The 22,905-nt window shown below is 41.3% G+C and overlaps 1 protein-coding gene across 1 annotated transcript; it reads left to right on the top strand.

The window, feature by feature from the left end:
- The first annotated feature begins 12,042 nt into the window (after nucleotides 1–12,042).
- Nucleotides 12,043–18,982, top strand: LOC146056018 (uncharacterized). The gene is made up of 8 exons (XM_083168346.1): nucleotides 12,043–12,233; nucleotides 13,974–14,040; nucleotides 14,117–14,216; nucleotides 14,501–14,626; nucleotides 14,872–14,979; nucleotides 15,178–15,396; nucleotides 15,602–15,640; nucleotides 15,845–18,982. The coding sequence occupies exons 2-8, from the start codon at nucleotides 14,035–14,037 to the stop codon at nucleotides 16,897–16,899; spliced, it is 1,653 nt and encodes a 550-aa protein (XP_083024472.1). The 5' UTR covers nucleotides 12,043–12,233; nucleotides 13,974–14,034; the 3' UTR covers nucleotides 16,900–18,982.
- Nucleotides 18,983–22,905: the final 3,923 nt, after the last annotated feature.

Raw genomic sequence — 22,905 nt, 5'->3', positions numbered from 1 at the left:
ATCAATTGTTCTAAATTTTTCATTACCCAATGAGCTGAGGTGGAGTCTTAGCCACTGGTACCATCAGGGAGGTGTGTAAAGCACTTTAGGCTAGACAGCCAATCAGCTGCCAGCTTCCATCTGTCAATCAAATACAGCAGCCAATCAGAAAGCTGCCCATTGATCAGCAGGCCCTTTATGACATCACAAACAGACCCTCAGAACTATCTGTGCATGTCTAATGGCTGGCTGTCAGTTGGGCGGGTGGGTGGCAGAGGGAGGGGATGTCTGTCTCATTTCTCCTGAAAATTGCGGTTTTTCTGCATTTACGGGAAAAGTTGAGGTCCGACGCGCAAAAGTGGGGTATCGTAGAAATCACATTTTAAAGACGCACATTTCTGGCCCCCCAAAAATGGGCATTTCAAATGAGAAATGAGTCCAATGAACAAAATAGGGTGAATAAGTATGTATTTCAGGGGTGAGTTAGCAGATTATTGGGGAAGTAAGTCCTGATATTTTTGGAGGTTGCAGGGGCCACTACACCATTCAAAAAAGGCAGGTTTTAGCATATGCAGTTAGGCCCCGTAGGATGATTTTAGCTAAAAAGTGCCCCAAACACTCAAACGGGCTTGTATCTGGGAAGGGAAAATATGGGAAACATGAATTAGACAGAAAATGATACACTGTATGCCATGTTTCCAAATTTTTATGCACAGTGGTTACATCATGAAGCGAATGCATGTGAATATACAAAGGTGCATTGCATTAAACAAGTCCAATGAGCGTCCCAAAATGGCCGGCCTGCCTGCTTTCATCCATCAATTGTTCTAAATTTTTCATTACCCAATGAGCTGAGGTGGAGTCTTAGCCAGTGGTACCATCAGGGAGGTGTGTAAAGCACTTTAGGCTAGACAGCCAATCAGCTGCCAGCTTCCATCTGTCAATCAAATACAGCAGCCAATCAGAAAGCTGCCCATTGATCAGCAGGCCCTTTATGACATCACAAACAGACCCTCAGAACTATCTGTGCATGTCTAATGGCTGGCTGTCAGTTGGGCGGGTGGGTGGCAGAGGGAGGGGATGTCTGTCTCGTTTCTCCTGAAAATTGCGGTTTTTCTGCGTTTACGGGAAAAGTTGAGGTCCGACGCGCAAAAGTGGGGTATCATAGAAATCACATTTTAAAGACGCACATTTCTGGCCCCCCAAAAATGGGCATTTCAAATGAGAAATGAGTCCAATGAACAAAATAGGGTGAATAAGTATGTATTTCAGGGGTGAGTTAGCAGGTTATTGGGGAAGTAAGTCCTGATATTTTTGGAGGTTGCAGGGGCCACTACACCATTCAAAATAGGCAGGCTTTAGCATATGCAGTTAGGCCTCGTAGGATGATTTTAGCTAAAAAGTGCCCCAATCACTCAAACGGGCTTGTATCTGGGAATTGAAAATATGGGAAACATGACTTAGACAGCAAATGATACACTGTTTGCCATGTTTCCAAATTTTTATGCACAGTGGTTACAGCATGAAGCGAATGCATGTGAATATACAAAGGTGCATTGCATTAAACAAGTCCACTGAGTGTCCCAAAATGGCCGGCCTGCCTGCTTTCATCCATCAATTGTTCTAAATTTTTCATTACCCAATGAGCTGAGGTGGAGTCTTAGCCAGTGGTACCATCAGGGAGGTGTGTAAAGCACTTTAGGCTAGACAGCCAATCAGCTGCCAGCTTCCATCTGTCAATCAAATACAGCAGCCAATCAGAAAGCTGCCCATTGATCAGCAGGCCCTTTATGACATCACAGAAAGACTCTCAGAACTATCTGTGCATGTCTAATGGCTGGCTGTCAGTTGGGCGGGTGGGTGGCAGAGGGAGGGGATGTCTGTCTCGTTTCTCCTGAAAATTGCGGTTTTTCTGCGTTTACGGGAAAAGTTGAGGTCCGACGCGCAAAAGTGGGGTATCGTAGAAATCACATTTTAAAGACGCACATTTCTGGCCCCCCAAAAATGGGGATTTCAAATGAGAAATGAGTCCAATGAACAAAATAGGGTGAATAAGTATGTATTTCAGGGGTGAGTTAGCAGGTTATTGGGGAAGTAAGTCCTGATATTTTTGGAGGTTGCAGGGGCCACTACACCATTCAAAATAGGCAGGCTTTAGCATATGCAGTTAGGCCTCGTAGGATGATTTTAGCTAAAAAGTGGCCCAATCACTCAAACGGGCTTGTATCTGGGAATTGAAAATATGGGAAACATGACTTAGACAGCAAATGATACACTGTTTGCCATGTTTCCAAATTTTTATGCACAGTGGTTACAGCATGAAGCGAATGCATGTGAATATACAAAGGTGCATTGCATAAAACAAGTCCACTGAGTGTCCCAAAATGGCCGGCCTGCCTGCTTTCATCCATCAATTGTTCTAAATTTTTCATTACCCAATGAGCTGAGGTGGAGTCTTAGCCAGTGGTACCATCAGGGAGGTGTGTAAAGCACTTTAGGCTAGACAGCCAATCAGCTGCCAGCTTCCATCTGTCAATCAAATACAGCAGCCAATCAGAAAGCTGCCCATTGATCACCAGTCCCTTTATGACATCACAGAAAGACTCTCAGAACTATCTGTGCATGTCTAATGGCTGGCTGTCAGTTGGGTGGGTGGGTGGCAGAGGGAGGGGATGTCTGTCTCGTTTCTCCTGAAAATTTCGCTTTTTCTGCGTTTACGGGAAAAGTTGAGGTCCGACGCGCAAAAGTGGGGTATCGTAGAAATCACCTTTTAAAGACGCACATTTCTGGCCCCCCAAAAATGGGCATTTCAAATGAGAAATGAGTCCAATGAACAAAATAGGGTGAATAAGTATGTATTTCAGGGGTGAGTTAGCAGGTTATTGGGGAAGTAAGTCCTGATATTTTTGGAGGTTGCAGGGGCCACTACACCATTCAAAATAGGCAGGCTTTAGCATATGCAGTTAGGCCTCGTAGGATGATTTTAGCTAAAAAGTGCCCCAATCACTCAAACGGGCTTGTATCTGGGAATTGAAAATATGGGAAACATGACTTAGACAGCAAATGATACACTGTTTGCCATGTTTCCAAATTTTTATGCACAGTGGTTACAGCATGAAGCGAATGCATGTGAATATACAAAGGTGCATTGCATTAAACAAGTCCACTGAGTGTCCCAAAATGGCCGGCCTGCCTGCTTTCATCCATCAATTGTTCTAAATTTTTCATTACCCAATGAGCTGAGGTGGAGTCTTAGCCAGTGGTACCATCAGGGAGGTGTGTAAAGCACTTTAGGCTAGACAGCCAATCAGCTGCCAGCTTCCATCTGTCAATCAAATACAGCAGCCAATCAGAAAGCTGCCCATTGATCAGCAGGCCCTTTATGACATCACAGAAAGACTCTCAGAACTATCTGTGCATGTCTAATGGCTGGCTGTCAGTTGGGTGGGTGGGTGGCAGAGGGAGGGGATGTCTGTCTCGTTTCTCCTGAAAATTTCGCTTTTTCTGCGTTTACGGGAAAAGTTGAGGTCCGACGCGCAAAAGTGGGGTATCGTAGAAATCACCTTTTAAAGACGCACATTTCTGGCCCCCCAAAAATGGGCATTTCAAATGAGAAATGAGTCCAATGAACAAAATAGAATGAATAAGTATGTATTTCAGGGGTGAGTTAGCAGGTTATTGGGGAAGTAAGTCCTGATATTTTTGGAGGTTGCAGGGGCTACTACACCATTCAAAATAGGCAGGCTTTAGCATATGCAGTTAGGCCCCGTAGGATGATTTAAGCTAAAAAGTGCCCCAAACACTCAAACGGGCTTGTATCTGGGAAGGGAAAATATGGGAAACATGACTTAGACAGCAAATGATACACTGTTTGCCATGTTTCCAAATTTTTATGCACAGTGGTTACAGCATGAAGCGAATGCATGTGAATATACAAAGGTGCATTGCATTAAACAAGTCCACTGAGTGTCCCAAAATGGCCGGCCTGCCTGCTTTCATCCATCAATTGTTCTAAATTTTTCATTACCCAATGAGCTGAGGTGGAGTCTTAGCCAGTGGTACCATCAGGGAGGTGTGTAAAGCACTTTAGGCTAGACAGCCAATCAGCTGCCAGCTTCCATCTGTCAATCAAATACAGCAGCCAATCAGAAAGCTGCCCATTGATCAGCAGGCCCTTTATGACATCACATAAAGACCCTCAGAACTATCTGTGCATGTCTAATGGCTGGCTGTCAGTTGGGCGGGTGGGTGGCAGAGGGAGGGGATGTCTGTCTCGTTTCTCCTGAAAATTGCGCTTTTTCTGCGTTTATGGGAAAAGTTGAGGTCCGACGCGCAAAAGTGGGGTATCGTAGAAATCACCTTTTAAAGACGCACATTTATGGCCCCCCAAAAATGGGCATTTCAAATAAGAAATGAGTCCAATGTACAAAATAGGGTGAATAAGTATGTATTTCAGGGGTGAGTTAGCAGGTTATTGGGGAAGTAAGTCCTGATATTTTTTGGAGGTTGCAGGGGCCACTACACCATTCAAAATAGGCAGGTTTTAGCATATGCAGTTAGGCCCCGTAGGATGATTTTAGCTAAAAAGTGCCCCAAACACTCAAACGGGCTTGCATCTGGGAAGGGAAAATATGGGAAACATGACTTAGACACCAAAAGATACACTAAATGCCATGTTTCCAAATTTTTATGCACAGTGGTTACAGCATGAAGCGAATGCATGTGAATATACAAAGGTGCATTGCATTAAACAAGTCCACTGAGTGTCCCAAAATTGCCGGCCTGCCTGCTTTCATCCATCAATTGTTCTAAATTTTTCATTACCCAATGAGCTGAGGTGGAGTCTTAGCCACTGGTACCATCAGGGAGGTGTGTAAAGCACTTTAGGCTAGACAGCCAATCAGCTGCCAGCTTCCATCTGTCAATCAAATACAGCAGCCAATCAGAAAGCTGCCCATTGATCAGCAGGCCCTTTATGACATCACAAACAGACCCTCAGAACTATCTGTGCATGTCTAATGGCTGGCTGTCAGTTGGGCGGGTGGGTGGCAGAGGGAGGGGATGTCTGTCTCATTTCTCCTGAAAATTGCGGTTTTTCTGCATTTACGGGAAAAGTTGAGGTCCGACGCGCAAAAGTGGGGTATCGTAGAAATCACATTTTAAAGACGCACATTTCTGGCCCCCCAAAAATGGGCATTTCAAATGAGAAATGAGTCCAATGAACAAAATAGGGTGAATAAGTATGTATTTCAGGGGTGAGTTAGCAGATTATTGGGGAAGTAAGTCCTGATATTTTTGGAGGTTGCAGGGGCCACTACACCATTCAAAAAAGGCAGGTTTTAGCATATGCAGTTAGGCCCCGTAGGATGATTTTAGCTAAAAAGTGCCCCAAACACTCAAACGGGCTTGTATCTGGGAAGGGAAAATATGGGAAACATGAATTAGACAGAAAATGATACACTGTATGCCATGTTTCCAAATTTTTATGCACAGTGGTTACATCATGAAGCGAATGCATGTGAATATACAAAGGTGCATTGCATTAAACAAGTCCAATGAGCGTCCCAAAATGGCCGGCCTGCCTGCTTTCATCCATCAATTGTTCTAAATTTTTCATTACCCAATGAGCTGAGGTGGAGTCTTAGCCAGTGGTACCATCAGGGAGGTGTGTAAAGCACTTTAGGCTAGACAGCCAATCAGCTGCCAGCTTCCATCTGTCAATCAAATACAGCAGCCAATCAGAAAGCTGCCCATTGATCAGCAGGCCCTTTATGACATCACAAACAGACCCTCAGAACTATCTGTGCATGTCTAATGGCTGGCTGTCAGTTGGGCGGGTGGGTGGCAGAGGGAGGGGATGTCTGTCTCGTTTCTCCTGAAAATTGCGGTTTTTCTGCGTTTACGGGAAAAGTTGAGGTCCGACGCGCAAAAGTGGGGTATCGTAGAAATCACATTTTAAAGACGCACATTTCTGGCCCCCCAAAAATGGGCATTTCAAATGAGAAATGAGTCCAATGAACAAAATAGGGTGAATAAGTATGTATTTCAGGGGTGAGTTAGCAGGTTATTGGGGAAGTAAGTCCTGATATTTTTGGAGGTTGCAGGGGCCACTACACCATTCAAAATAGGCAGGCTTTAGCATATGCAGTTAGGCCTCGTAGGATGATTTTAGCTAAAAAGTGCCCCAATCACTCAAACGGGCTTGTATCTGGGAATTGAAAATATGGGAAACATGACTTAGACAGCAAATGATACACTGTTTGCCATGTTTCCAAATTTTTATGCACAGTGGTTACAGCATGAAGCGAATGCATGTGAATATACAAAGGTGCATTGCATTAAACAAGTCCACTGAGTGTCCCAAAATGGCCGGCCTGCCTGCTTTCATCCATCAATTGTTCTAAATTTTTCATTACCCAATGAGCTGAGGTGGAGTCTTAGCCAGTGGTACCATCAGGGAGGTGTGTAAAGCACTTTAGGCTAGACAGCCAATCAGCTGCCAGCTTCCATCTGTCAATCAAATACAGCAGCCAATCAGAAAGCTGCCCATTGATCAGCAGGCCCTTTATGACATCACAGAAAGACTCTCAGAACTATCTGTGCATGTCTAATGGCTGGCTGTCAGTTGGGTGGGTGGGTGGCAGAGGGAGGGGATGTCTGTCTCGTTTCTCCTGAAAATTGCGCTTTTTCTGCGTTTACGGGAAAAGTTGAGAGCCGACGCGCAAAAGTGGGGTATCGTAGAAATCACCTTTTAAAGATGCACATTTCTGCCCCCCCAAAAATGGGCATTTCAAATGAGAAATGAGTCCAATGAACAAAATAGGGTGAATAAGTATGTATTTCAGGGGTGAGTTAGCAGGTTATTGGGGAAGTAAGTCCTGATATTTTTGGAGGTTGCAGGGGCCACTACACCATTCAAAATAGGCGGGCTTTAGCATATGCAGTTAGGCCCCGTAGGTTGATTTTAGCTAAAAAGTGCCCCAAACACTCAAACGGGCTTGTATCTGGGAAGGGAAAATATGGGAAACATGACTTAGACAGCAAATGATACACTGTATGCCATTTTTCCAAATTTTTATGCACAGTGGTTACAGCATGAAGCGAATGCATGTGAATATACAAAGGTGCATTGCATTAAACAAGTCCAATGAGCGTCCCAAAATGGCCGGCCTGCCTGCTTTCATCCATCAATTGTTCTAAATTTTTCATTACCCAATGAGCTGAGGTGGAGTCTTAGCCACTGGTATCATCAGGGAGGTGTGTAAAGCACTTTAGGCTAGACAGCCAATCAGCTGCCAGCTTCCATCTGTCAATCAAATACAGCAGCCAATCAGAAAGCTGCCCATTGATCAGCAGGCCCTTTATGACATCACAAACAGACCCTCAGAACTATCTGTGCATGTCTAATGGCTGGCTGTCATTTGGTCGGGTGGGTGGCAGAGGGAGGGGATGTCTGTCTCGTTTCTCCTGAAAATTGCGGTTTTTCTGCGTTTACGGGAAAAGTTGAGGTCCGACGCGCAAAAGTGGGGTATCGTAGAAATCACATTTTAAAGACGCACATTTCTGCCCCCCCAAAAATGGGCATTTCAAATGAGAAATGAGTCCAATGAACAAAATAGGGTGAATAAGTATGTATTTCAGGGGTGAGTTAGCAGATCATTGGGGAAGTAAGTCCTGATATTTTTGGAGGTTGCAGGGGCCACTACACCATTCAAAAAAGGCAGGTTTTAGCATATGCAGTTAGGCCCCGTAGGATGATTTTAGCTAAAAAGTGCCCCAAACACTCAAACGGGCTTGTATCTGGGAAGGGAAAATATGGGAAACATGACTTAGACACCAAATGATACACTATATGCCATGTTTCCAAATTTTTATGCACAGTGGTTACAGCATGAAGCGAATGCATGTGAATATACAAAGGTGCATTGCATTAAACAAGTCCACTGAGTGTCCCAAAATGGCCGGCCTGCATGCTTTCATCCATCAATTGTTCTAAATTTTTCATTACCCAATGAGCTGAGGTGGAGTCTTAGCCAGTGGTACCATCAGGGAGGTGTGTAAAGCACTTTAGGCTAGACAGCCAATCAGCTGCCAGCTTCCATCTGTCAATCAAATACAGCAGCCAATCAGAAAGCTGCCCATTGATCAGCAGGCCCTTTATGACATCACAGACAGACCCTCAGAACTATCTGTGCATGTCTAATGGCTGGCTGTCAGTTGGGTGGGTGGGTGGCAGAGGGAGGGGATGTCTGTCTCGTTTCTCCTGAAAATTGCGCTTTTTCTGCGTTTACGGGAAAAGTTGAGGTCCGACGCGCAAAAGTGGGGTATCGTAGAAATAACCTTTTAAAGACGCACATTTCTGGCCCACCAAAAATGGGCATTTCAAATGAGAAATGAGTCCAATGAACAAAATAGGATGAATAAGTATGTATTTCAGGGGTGAGTTAGCAGGTTATTGGGGAAGTAAGTCCTGATATTTTTGGAGGTTGCAGGGGCCACTACACCATTCAAAATAGGCAGGCTTTAGCATATGCAGTTAGGCCTCGTAGGATGATTTTATCTAAAAAGTGCCCCAATCACTCAAACGGGCTTGTATCTGGGAAGGGAAAATATGGGAAACATGACTTAGACAGCAAATGATACACTGTTTGCCATGTTTCCAAATTTTTATGCACAGTGGTTACAGCATGAAGCGAATGCATGTGAATATACAAAGGTGCATTGCATTAAACAAGTCCACTGAGTGTCCCAAAATGGCCGGCCTGCCTGCTTTCATCCATCAATTGTTCTAAATTTTTCATTACCCAATGAGCTGAGGTGGAGTCTTAGCCAGTGGTACCATCAGGGAGGTGTGTAAAGCACTTTAGGCTAGACAGCCAATCAGCTGCCAGCTTCCATCTGTCAATCAAATACAGTTGGCAATCAGAAAGCTGCCCATTGATCAGCAGGCCCTTTATGACATCACAAACAGACCCTCAGAACTATCTGTGCATGTCTAATGGCTGGCTGTCAGTTGGGCGGGTGGGTGGCAGAGGGAGGGGATGTCTTTCTCGTTTCTCCTGAAAATTGCGCTTTTTCTGCGTTTACGGGAAAAGTTGAGGTCCGACGCGCAAAAGTGGGGTATCGTAGAAATCACATTTTAAAGACGCACATTTCTGGCCCCCCAAAAATGGGCATTTCAAATGAGAAATGAGTCCAATGAACAAAATAGGGTGAATAAGTATGTATTTCAGGGGTGAGTTAGCAGATTATTGGGGAAGTAAGTCCTGATATTTTTGGAGGTTGCAGGGGCCACTACACCATTCAAAATAGGCAGGTTTTAGCATATGCAGTTAGGCCCCGTAGGATGATTTTAGCTAAAAAGTGCCCCAAACACTCAAACGGGCTTGTATCTGGGAAGGGAAAATATGGGAAACATGACTTAGACAGAAAATGATACACTGTATGCCATGTTTCCAAATTTTTATGCACAGTGGTTACAGCATGAAGCGAATGCATGTGAATATACAAAGGTGCATTGCATTAAACAAGTCCAATGAGCGTCCCAAAATGGCCGGCCTGCCTGCTTTCATCCATCAATTGTTCTAAATTTTTCATTACCCAATGAGCTGAGGTGGAGTCTTAGCCAGTGGTACCATCAGGGAGGTGTGTAAAGCACTTTAGGCTAGACAGCCAATCAGCTGCCAGCTTCCATCTGTCAATCAAATACAGCAGCCAATCAGAAAGCTGCCCATTGATCAGCAGGCCCTTTATGACATCACAGACAGACCCTCAGAACTATCTGTGCATGTCTAATGGCTGGCTGTCAGTTGGGTGGGTGGGTGGCAGAGGGAGGGGATGTCTGTCTCGTTTCTCCTGAAAATTGCGCTTTTTCTGCGTTTACGGGAAAAGTTGAGGTCCGACGCGCAAAAGTGGGGTATCGTAGAAATAACCTTTTAAAGACGCACATTTCTGGCCCACCAAAAATGGGCATTTCAAATGAGAAATGAGTCCAATGAACAAAATAGGATGAATAAGTATGTATTTCAGGGGTGAGTTAGCAGGTTATTGGGGAAGTAAGTCCTGATATTTTTGGAGGTTGCAGGGGCCACTACACCATTCAAAATAGGCAGGCTTTAGCATATGCAGTTAGGCCTCGTAGGATGATTTTATCTAAAAAGTGCCCCAATCACTCAAACGGGCTTGTATCTGGGAAGGGAAAATATGGGAAACATGACTTAGACAGCAAATGATACACTGTTTGCCATGTTTCCAAATTTTTATGCACAGTGGTTACAGCATGAAGCGAATGCATGTGAATATACAAAGGTGCATTGCATTAAACAAGTCCACTGAGTGTCCCAAAATGGCCGGCCTGCCTGCTTTCATCCATCAATTGTTCTAAATTTTTCATTACCCAATGAGCTGAGGTGGAGTCTTAGCCAGTGGTACCATCAGGGAGGTGTGTAAAGCACTTTAGGCTAGACAGCCAATCAGCTGAGTAGATAAGGCACACTTTTTCTTCAAACTAATTGGTTTTGACAGGTCCACGCCCCTTTTATACAGTTTGTCCACGCCCCCATTTATCCGCGTTTGATATCAAACTTGATAGCGCGTGATAAGCCCGTATCACGTTTGATATGAAAGTGGTATAAATAATATTAACCCCCCGTATTAAAATATAATTGGTTTGATACTGTAACTTCATACACTGATATTGGTTATGTGAAATAACACATATATAAAGTACGCGATATCTTAATCAGCTGGTAGAATTTCTAAACATAATGCTAAAAAAAAAAAAAGTTGTTAGAAAAATATGGTATACAACAGATCTACAATTCGTAGAACTGTAGATCTGTTGTATACCATATTTTTCTAGGAATATGATATGCGTATCGGATATAAATCAACAGTAGCAATGTGATTTGGTATCGCTCATAGATCTTTCACAGTGAATAATACAGGCAGATCATTACCAACTATAATAACACTTACCTTAGAACGATCCAAAAGCGCTACAACGAAGTGTCTGACCAAACGTGTATCAAAAATAAATAAAATAAAAATAAGGGTATAATCCACACAAATGCTTAAACAAAGGATTTGTAGAACATGTAAGTATAGTTGATAAGACTGGTTTGAATGGTGATGTGGGGTGTGGGGTGCATATGTTATGCATTTAAAGACAGGGGCCTGAGAAATGGCATATTGTTTTACACACACGTCAACCCATTTTGACTGATGATTGTAATTTTCAAAAGTAATTTTAAACACCGGATTCCATAGTCTTTGAAGACGTTGATATTTACGTATGACGCAATTAGCGTAGACAGCACAGCAGGGCTGGTAACAATTATATTCATTAGAAAGATCATACCTCTGAAAAAAACATTTTCACAGGACTATCAGCTTAATTAGCTTAGACAGAACAAAGAAAGGCCATGAAATCTTTGCAACAGAGCATGAGTGGCATCTAGTGGCCATGTATTGCAGGTGCAAGCAAGTTCCAGACGGAGCTAGAGACTACAGAATTAACTTATATATAATGTATTTAACTGAACATTATCAATGCTGATAAATAAGGTATCTATATACAGTATATATATATATATATATATATATATATATATATATATATGTGTGTAATGTGAAGGTAGCATTATATTGTGATGAATAAAACACGGATAATGAGCTATATTATTTAAATCAAAAATATATTTTAGAAATAAAAAAAAAAAAAAAATAATGTCTAGCGATTCATGAAGCACAACCACGTCACTAATATTCTATATATAATCACAGCTGTAGCGTCAACGTAGTATATATTTTAAATTAAAAATTGAAGGATGTTGTTGATGGTGAGCCATATCTGTCATTTATTAATAAGAATTATTAATAATAAGAATAAGGGTTTTTATACAGGGCAATTTAGTGGCGAACAAAATATTCTAAACACAGCTGTGTTTTGTACAATATGCTATATTATTTAAATCAATTATGTATATATATATATATATATATATATATATATATATATATATATATATATTTGTTATGTCTGTCTATGCCTTTGGAACACAACTCATGAATATTCAAATGAGACAAATGCAACACAGATGTGTTAACTGACTGAAACATATAAATATGTTCTCCATGGGACAGGCAACTACCAGGCATCTGCCACACATTGAGGTTGAAGGTCTTCACACACACACACTATTCAAGACAGAGAACTTGTAGTTTTGACTTGAAGTTTTGTTCCAGAACAGTGGGTAAGTTTAATTTAATTTTCTAAATAAATAAATATATATATATATATATATATATATATACACAATATTTCTAAATAGCATAGTTTTAATATTTTATAATATACATAGCAAAATGTATTATTTAGCGGCATTGTGGGAGTGTTTAGTACGCTTTTAAACAATCTTAAAATATACTTTGGTGCTTTATGCTAGTTATTAAGGGGGCCTAGGCTGTATAGAGACTTACGCTGGTTTAGTATGTTGTGGAATTACAAACCCCGGCATGGCTGGCCTCAATTTTGTTATTAGGCGTTGTTAATACAAAGGCAATGCATGCGGGTGTTTGTAGTTGATAACCGGCCATTTGTATGTGTAGTTCTGTGATTAGTGTGTTGTATATAGCGATTTAAAATGTATTATTTAGCGGCATGGTGGGAGTGTTTAGTACGCTTTTAAACAATCTTAAAATATACTTTGGTGCTTTATGCTAGTTATTAAGGGGGCCTAGGCTGTATAGAGACTTACGCTGGTTTAGTATGTTGTGAAATTACAAACCCCGGCATGGCTGGCCTCAATTTTGTTATTAGGCGTTGTTAATACAAAGGCAATGCATGCGGGTGTTTGTAGTTGATAACCGGCCATTTGTATGTGTAGTTCTGTGATTAGTGTGTTGTATATAGCGATTTAAAATGTATTATTTAGCGGCATGGTGGGAGTGTTTAGTACGCTTTTAAACAATCTTAAAATATAGTTTGGTGCTGTATGCTAGTTATTAAGGGGGTCTAGGCTGTATAGAGACTTACGCTGGTTTAGTATGTTGTGGAATTACAAACCCCGGCATGGCTGGCCTCAATTTTGTTATTAGGAGTTGTTAATACAATGGCAATGCATGCGGGTGTTTGTAGTTGATAACCGGCCATTTGTATGTGTAGTTCTGTGATTAGTGTGTTGTATATAGCGATTTAAAATGTATTATTTAGCGGCATGGTGGGAGTGTTTAGTACGCTTTTAAACAATCTTAAAATATAGTTTGGTGCTGTATGCTAGTTATTAAGGGCGGCCTAGGCTGTATAGAGACTTACGCTGGTTTAGTATGTTGTGGAATTACAAGAGGTTTTTTGTGAGAGCGTTAATAGTTTTATGTGATTTTGTGCACGCAAATTTCGTTATGTAGTAGTTTGTTGCGGCATGCATTGTGTTGTGATGTATTGGGAGTACATACAGGCATACTGGCTGCTTGTTGTTAAACATTTATTTAGGAAAGAAAAATATTGAGCCTATGGTACTTTAACTGTCCATTTGCATGTGCAGTGGTTAGTGTATTGTGGTCTGTACATTATACATATTGCTTTTAAAAATACAGTATATTGTGTTATTACAATTTACAGTTCGTTAATGTTAGTCATCGCAGATTACGGTATTACGGCTTTGATATATATAAATAGCAACATTTTAATATTGCATCATTGTCTTATACATAATGGTTTTAAATAATGAGCTAGTTATTACATTTTCATGTGTAAAGCCGCACGCTATGCTGCCATGTATGGCTGTCTGCTGGCTAAACATGCGATATGGTGGGATTAGTCGTTAGCATTGTTGGATCCCCCTGTAATTAATTTTTATAGGCCGATCTATAGAATACAATGTCAGGAGGTATTCATAGATCAGGTTTTTGTGAGAGCGTTAATAGTTTTATGTGATTTTGTGCACGCATATTTCGTTATGGAAACTTATCTTGTTATCTTTTATTATCAACAGTGCCATCTAGTGGTTGTTGCAGAAAACACCTTTGAACTTAAGCTATCAACAAAACCTCAACATGCAGGTGTGTATATGATATTTACAATAGTTTAACAATATCTTATTGTATTGTTATTTCAACTTATTATTATTTATTACAGAGAAAGGAATACAAAACCATTAATGCAAATAAAATAAGTCTCAGAGATTTTCAAGATTTACCCAGCTTCCAACAGCCGTCAAATGAGCAGACAAATACATGTAAGTTTACAGACCAAAGACACATTGTTGTTGCTAGGGGCATGATTTGTTAAGGCACAGGGGCTATTGACAGGTTTTATAAATGTTACATTGTTGGTGTTAATTATTATTATTACCAGGCTCAGTTGTGTTAGTCACAGGATCTGTTAAGACAAGCGCCCTATTGGTATAAATGTTACACGTGTTGATTGTATTTTTCGTTCTACAAAATTGTTGTGTTAATTTTTATTTTATTTTTTATGTATATATTATTTTTTATTAAATTGTTAACCCCCATAAATCAGTTTCAGATGTCACAAATGACGCATCTGAAGTTGGATCATATGGTTCGGATTTCACAGTCGGTCCGGATCTGACGACATTCGAAAACCCATACGCAGCATACTCTGATTTGTCCGAATCGCAAAAATGTAGGTGGTCATAAGCCGTCAAAAAATGTGATGTATGTTAAAAAATGTGATATATTATTATTTCCAAAAATATGTCTCTCTCTCTCTCTCTCTCACGCTATCTCGCGCGAACTCTCACGTTCTCACTCATATATATATATATATATATATATATATATATATATATATATATATGTATATATATATCCTGTTATATTCATTTTTATACCGCCTGTGATATTAATGTGTTATTTGTTCTCTGTTAGTATCGCCGATTATGTCGAAATCTGATGCAGAACACATAATGGATGATCTCTGGAATTTACCATCGGCAAAACACTATAAACAGCTATACCAGACCCCGGCTATACAAGGTGAATTTTGACGATTGGTTAGCGGTGTTTTTATAATGTGTTTTTGTGTTAAATGATGCATATCGTCGCAAAATCATGAATAGTGTCCACAGGAGTTGTTGTTATCATGACTTAAATGACAGTTTTTTTTTTTTTTTTTTTTTTTTTTTTTTTTCAAGTCAGCGAATGTGTCGTTAATTGATAATATATGTATTACAGATGACATAGCTAGCCGGTATGAACCTACGGTACCTAGGGCCGATACGTGTGAAGCGGGACCATCCGGATACAGAGAACCGACATCGGGTGCTGAATCAAACGCCAAACAACACAACAGCGCTTTGGCTAAAGGCGCAAAAAGAGCCCAGATCAGCGATCAAGCTTTCTGGTCATTGTTTAAAGGAACCATGCCGGCGCAAACCTTTGACAAATACCCGGGTATGTTTATTTATTTGGTTTCTTATATAGCACAACATTTACCATTGTTCTTTACAAATGGAAACCACAGGTATTAAACAGCCTGTGTAGACGTAAGCCGACAAGGAAGGTGGGGGTGGGGGTGGGGGTGATCCTGAAGGTGTTATAAAGCGACTGTCTTTGTGGCCGCGTATGTGTAACTAAAACGGTGTGATTTTTATTACAGTAGGAACCACGCCGATGGAAAGATCTGGCAAATATTCAGGTGTGTAATGTAATGTTTATTTATTTAGTTTCTTATATAGGACCGCGTTCATTATTGCTCTTTACAAATGGAAACCATCGGTATTAAACAGACTGTGTAGATGCAAACCGACATGGAGGGGTGGGTGTTTTGGGAGGCGGGCCTGAAGGTGTTATAAAGCGTCCGCGAATGTGTAACTAAAACGTTGTTATTTTTTATTTACAGCGGATCCGCGACAAATCGCAAAAATGATAGCCGCGGCCGGGGTTGCTCAATCACTCAATGCTGAAATGGATGGGGGAGAATCCGCTAAAACGGCGATCGACCCACAACGCCAAGAAAATGTATCAAGGGCCGAGATCATGGCAACCGAGCGCGACGATTTCAAGCCAAGCAAGCGGAGAATTACAAAAAGTCGAGCCGGTCAAGAAAACAAGGCCGATTTATCAGATCTTAAAAGAAGATTGAAATATTCGGAAGGTAGGCCCGTGAGAAAAAGAATTGCATTACAAACCGTGCCAACCGTGAGTAATGTGGATTACCCGCACGCATTTACAACACCTGCAACACCTACTGAATCCGACATTGACATTGCCGGTAATACAAAGACTGTGAAGACTCGTAAAACTTTACGACTGTCAAGAGAGAGATACACGCCGCTGACGGATGATGATGTCATCGTAATTTCAGACACGCAGGAACATCATACTACAGAAACGCAAAGCGTGGGCAGTAACACGCCTGCAGCTACATTATCCGCTAATGATGAGGACTTAAATGGGCAAACATTTTTTATCACCCCTAGTGAAGAGTCAGTCTCAGATACACCACAGAATGATGATGAGGCTGTAACATCTGTAGCCGGAATCCCTGATAAAGTAATGGGTGATGATTACACAAAACTGCCCAGTGTTTTTACCACGGTCGGCGAGGCAACCGCATCGGGCGGTGCGGATGCCCCGCCGACCGTGGTATCGACAGACATAGTTGATGGGGTTCAGAATGTGGAACAATTAGGACAAGATGCGGAAATACAATACTACGCGGTCATGGGGAGGATGCGTGAGCATATAGGGTACATGCGTAGAAATGTCAATACCATGTTGAACCGTATAAAAGATGAGCTTTATGGTTCAAAAAAGAAGCCAGAGATCATTAAAGAACTTGTAGAAATGTACATGAATGTAACATCAAGTCATATATCAGAGACCGTGAGGACTAGGGATTTTATTAAAGCGAACATGTATCATTTTGCCGAGATAATTGAAACGGACCCGTGACTAGGCATGGTGGGTTATGGGTTGAAACGTAATTTACATGTGTGTAAAAAAGCCCCAAGAATTAAAGCAAATGTACCGTGCAAAATCTCACACTTATTTCGCCGTTCGAAAATAAAACAGGCTTTAAAATGCATATACAGGCTGAGAAAGCGTAAACAACACAGGGGGCGATGCACAACCCCAACCCCAGGTGCACAGGCCAACCATTCACCGGACCAACCATTACCGGGTGACGCTGCGTCACCTGACAATGTTGAACACCCCGCAACGCCCATGCATAATGACATAGATGGGGGTGCGCCACCCGGTAATGGTGAAGGTCGGCGAGATGTGTACTTAGAAGCTGTTAACAGGTATGAGCGACACCATCCTAATTTCAGAGCTATTGAGTATCATAATCATTTTCAATTTGTTAATTTGGAAAGAGTTACATCATTTGCAGAGGGTGTTGAAGCCGTACACAACGCTATACAGGTTATGATTGATGAATTCATGGTTGGTGTTGACCCTAATGATCGTGTACAGTTAAGATTGGAGGGGGGTGGTTTACACAACGCCATCTACTCACACCGAAAGCCGCAAGAATCATTAGACGCTGTCAGTTTCTTGAATCAAATTACAAACACTCTTCAAAGTAACGCTGAATTCTTATTAGGCACGGGTTTAAGGTTTGTGATCACTGTTTTTAGAAATAGAGCGGGTGGGGCCCTAACTGGTCGCGGCCTTAGACGCATTCCATACAGCTTAATTATAGAAAGGCGCAGAAGACACCTGTATGATTTCAACAATACGCACAATTATTTGTGCTTTGCGGCATCGATCTGCAAACTTCTGGATAAAGGTAATGCCACAGACGCTGAAATACACGATCGGGCGCTTCAAATTCATAAGGATTTGAACCTACCGATCGATAAAGCAGTCAGCTTTAGCGACGTTGTTGTTTTTGAAAAACACTTAAAAACAAAAATTACAATATTATATCATAATAATCGTTCTTGGCATTACTATTCTTCAGAGTCGCGCTACGGTGATACCCTGTATGTATTATATCACGATTCACACTATTATGGCCTGATTAATATCTGCGCATTTCTCGGATCGAGATATTTCTGTTCCTTATGTAATCGAACTTATGAGCGCAAAAATAGCCACGATTGTCTTTTCTTTTGTAAGGCTTGTCACAGACAAGCGTGCGCTGATGATGGGGCTTCCGCATTAAGATGTTCGGTTTGTAGGGTGTTTTGCAGATCGCGTGAATGTTTAGAGGAGCACAAATCCTTAGCTTTAGATCGCAAAATATCCTGTCTTGAACATGTTTATTGCGACAGGTGTTGTCTCTACCGTCGCAGGTCTCATGAGTGTCAGGGGCTAAAGTGTTCTACTTGCAAGGCATATGTTGATGGGTTTGCGGATCATTTGTGTTACATACAGCCCATCAAAGCGGAAGAACCCACCACCAAATACATCTTTTTTGATTTCGAATGCATGCAGGAGACAGGTATACATATACCAAACTACTGTTACGCCCTCACATTAATGGGTGAGAAATCCTGGGAGTTTAAGGGCAAAGCTTGTATCGATGATTTTGTAAAGACGTTCATGAAACCAAAATTTGCGCATTACACATTCATAGCCCATAACGCTGGACGGTATGATTCGTATTTTGTATTGAACAAGATCATCAAAGAACGGTATACAGTATCCCTCATCTCTAATGGCGGAAACATAATGTGTATCACAATAAAAGATCTGAAGATTAGGTTTATAGACTCTCTCAATTTTCTCCCCATGAAATTGAGCAGATTTCCAAAGGCCATGGGATTTGATGGCGTTAAAGGTCATTTCCCGCATTTTTTTAACACAGCCGATAACCAAAATTACATAGGGGTCATGCCCTCAATAGAATATTTTGGCCTACAACACATGATGCCTGAGGAGGCCGCTGATGTTACAGAGTGGTACGAAAAAAACAAACACAAGGCGTTTAATTTTCAAAAAGAATTAATACGATATTGTAAAGAGGATGTCAGAATATTGCAAAAAGGGTGCGCAGCTTTCAGATCAGCCGTTATAGCCATGACAGAACAGGCGTTTGTAATAGCGGCAGAGAAAAAAGATGTAGCCGTTAAACGTCACGTTGATCCATTCCAACTGACGACTTTAGCGTCGGTTTGTATGGCTATGTATCGTTGTAAATATTTACAGGCAAACACATTGGCTCTTGTACCGGGTGATAACTATCACAAGACCCAGAAGCGTTACTCAACACCAGCCATACAGTGGTTAATGTACATAGAACACAAAGAAGGTGTGAGTATAAGACACGCTTTACAAGGTGGTGAGAAGAAAGTCGGTAGATACAGTCTGGATGGTTACGCCGTGATTAACGGCGTGCCAACAGCTTTTGAATTCCAGGGGTGTTTTTATCACGGTTGTGACAACTGTTACAAAACCGATGATGAAAACAATCTGACTAAAACAACCTACGGTCAACTGCGGCACAAGACACAGTTAAGGATACAATACCTTAAACGGTGTGGATTTCAGATAAGGGAGATGTGGGGGTGTGAGTGGAAGAAAATGAGGGAGACTGATGAGGAGCTTCAGGTTTTTCTGAAAGGTTTGGAAATCCCTGACCCCTTGGATCCTCGTGATGGTCTTTATGGCGGCCGCACTAACGCCATAAAACTTTATCACAAGACAGAGTGCAATGAAAAAATACACTATTTTGACTTTACTAGCCTATACCCATTTGTCAACAAGACCAAAACATATCCTATACGTCACCCACGCATCATTTATAAGGACTTTGATGATGTCACAAAGTATTTCGGTTTTGTTAAATTAAAAATTAATCCTCCGCGAGGCCTTTTCTTTCCAGTTTTACCGGTTAAAATGAATGGTAAGTTAATGTTTCCGCTGTGCCGCACATGCGCCGAATCTGGACAGTGTGAGCCGTGTGTTCATGACTCAGAAAACCGCGCCCTAACCGGTACATGGTGCACAGTGGAGATAAATCTTGCTATAGAAAAGGGGTACAAAGTGTGTAAAATCTATGAGGTGTGGCATTTTGATGAGAGATCTGATGATCTGTTTTCAGGTTACATTAAAACACACCTCAGAGATAAACAGGAGGCTTCTGGTTACCCCGATTGGTGTACAGACTCTGTGAAACAACAAGAGTACATAGACGCGTATCAAAAAAATGAGGGCATAGCTTTAAGACACGAACACATAAATGTCAACCCCGCCAAAAGACAAATTTCTAAATTGTTTTTAAACTCATTATGGGGTAAATTTGGTCAACGTAGCAACATGCCCAATACTTGTTTAGTGACAGATCCTGATAAGCTTTTTGAATATGCCTTTCAACCACACTATGAGGTGTCTGCTTTAGACTTCATAGACTCAGAAACTGTTATGGTCAACTGGAAATACGCCAAAGACCATTATACCAGGTCTTCAACAACAAATATATTTATAGCAGCATTTACCACAGCGCACGCCCGCGTCGAGTTGTACAACCTATTGGATAGATTACAAGATAGATGTCTGTATCACGATACAGATTCTGTAATTTTTGTCAGCAGGCCCGGTGACTGGAATCCGCCATTAGGCGATTATCTAGGGGAGTTGACCAGCGAACTACCATCTGGTACGCATATAACAGAGTTTGTTTCAGCCGGCCCCAAGTCATACGGCTATAGACTAAGCAACGGCAAGACGAGCCTCAAGGTCAAAGGTATAACGTTGAATGTTTGTAATGAGCAGCACGTTAACTTTGACAGTCTGAAAGAACTGGTCTTAGATTATCCTTTAAACCCCAAAGGCGAGGATCAGAAAAAAATTGTGACCAGGCAGCCCGGTATAGTACGTGTGAAAAAGTACTGGCAGATTGAAACCCGTATGCTGCAGAAAACGCAAAAGTGCGTTTACACTAAACGTAACCTCACGGATAATTTTACAACCCTACCATTTGGTTATTAAGATGGATATCCGTTTTCAACACCCCTTCTCCTGTATTTTAGCCGGACCCTCCAATTCGGGGAAAAGTTATTTTGTGAAAACGCTAATACAACACGCATCCACACATATGACGCATGTACCTGATAATATTGTTTGGTTTTACACCTGTTGGCAACCGATATATGACCAACTTCTGAGTGCTCACCCTGGTATGCGTTTTATAGAGGGGTTGCCCGAGTCATTTAGCGACGACCAGCTTTTTCCCCCTGATAAGATTAATTTAACGGTGATAGATGACTTGATGGATGCTGCGAGTAATAATTCTGAGGTTGAGAAAGCGTTCACAAAGTATGTGCACCATCGTAATCTCAGTGTCATGTACCTTGTGCAAAACATATTTTGTCAAGGTAGAAAGAGCAGGACTATACATTTAAACACAAAATATATGGTCCTGTTTAAAAACCCCAGGGATAAAATGCAGGTTAGCATTCTGGCTAGACAAATGTACCCATCAAAATATCGTTTTTTTCTTGAAGCCTATGAGTCCGCTACGGAGCCTCCATACGGTTATTTACTGGTTGATTTAAGAAACAATGCCCTTGATGATTATCGTTTACGAAGCGGTTTATTTCCCCCCGACACACCAGTAGCTTATGTTGTTAAGAAGCGGGGTTCTAAATAGCTATAACCGCGCATCCTATAGTCATTCATTACCACTTCTAACAACTGTGAACATGTCGACCAGGATAAGGCGTAATTGGGCCCTTTTAAAAACCCTCATTAAAGCCAAACCGGCCCAAAGAAACGCTATATTATCCAACGCTTCAAACGATTTGGTGACAGCCATATGTGAGATTGCTCTCAATACGCTTAAAGGTAAAATACCCCTGTCACAGCGCCAGTTGAACTACCTTAAAAAGAAGAGGTCCCTTATAAAATCGCTTTGTAATAAGAAATGCGCCATTGGGAAAAAGAAGAGGTTGGTGAAACAGTCGGGTGGGTTCATCGGATCGTTGCTAGGATTTGCCATTCCATTAATTACCGGACTACTGTCTAATCGGTGATGGAATACTCTGAGAAAATGTATCTGGTCCCCCAGCAACAGATAGACCGTTTAAACAACAAACCAACCGGCGATGATATACGCAAAACAGCCACGCAAAGCCTAGATGCTGAGATCATAAGTATACTACATAATAATGCTTTATCAGAGTATGAAAAGGCAAAACGCTACACAGCTGTGTTACAGAGATACCTGGTGTTGAGTAAACAAACTGATAGAGAAATGTCAACTTTAACGCTTTTATCACCCGGTGCAAATGCTGTTGAGGATACAACTAACCCAACACAAGACGATGCTACCGACGCTGTTTACCACGATGTCTTGAACAGTGTTAATGCGCGGTATAAAAAGAACTGTGAAATACTAATGAGTAAAATGGTTCGCTCTAAAGACATTGCGAATTGGGACCGCAAGGGTGTGTTTATGTATAAAGGTGTCACAGTGCCAGGATCCAATGTGTTAGACTTGATAAGGGGTATCACGCAAAACCACAGCGTGACGAGTCATAAAATGCCTAACGGATGGATTGAATTTATGCGCGCTATGGCTGAGTTGAATATCCCGTCCACTGTAGTTGGTAATGCATCAAACAGATTACAGTTAGATCGCTTAAAAGCTGAAATCTACGATGATGAAATTGGCAATGTAAATATAGCCTCCCCAATACACAACATTAAAAAAAGTCGTATAAATGTTTTAAATTCCCCCGGGTTAACAACGCCACACGGATACTTACTACCGAGGAAAAGATCCGTAAATCTGTTTCAGGATTCGCAGTGGTTGAACCTTTAACATATAACTATTTTATAATGTTTTTATACGATGTATTTTTTTTTTTGTTTGTTTAATTTGTACGATGACGTTTAATTTGTATTGTATCATGTATTTAGTGTATTGTTTTAACTGTAAAGTTTATCGTGTTATTCGTGATTATTTTGCTGTAAATACATTTTGTCTGTACCAATAAAATATGATTA

Source organism: Crinia signifera, unplaced genomic scaffold (genome assembly GCF_055691185.1).
Source record: "Crinia signifera unplaced genomic scaffold, ASM5569118v1 HAP2_SCAFFOLD_73, whole genome shotgun sequence".
In the NCBI taxonomy this organism is placed as follows: domain Eukaryota; kingdom Metazoa; phylum Chordata; class Amphibia; order Anura; family Myobatrachidae; genus Crinia; species Crinia signifera.
Note: the sequence above shows the minus strand (reverse complement) of the source record. Positions and strands in the feature narration are given on the sequence as shown.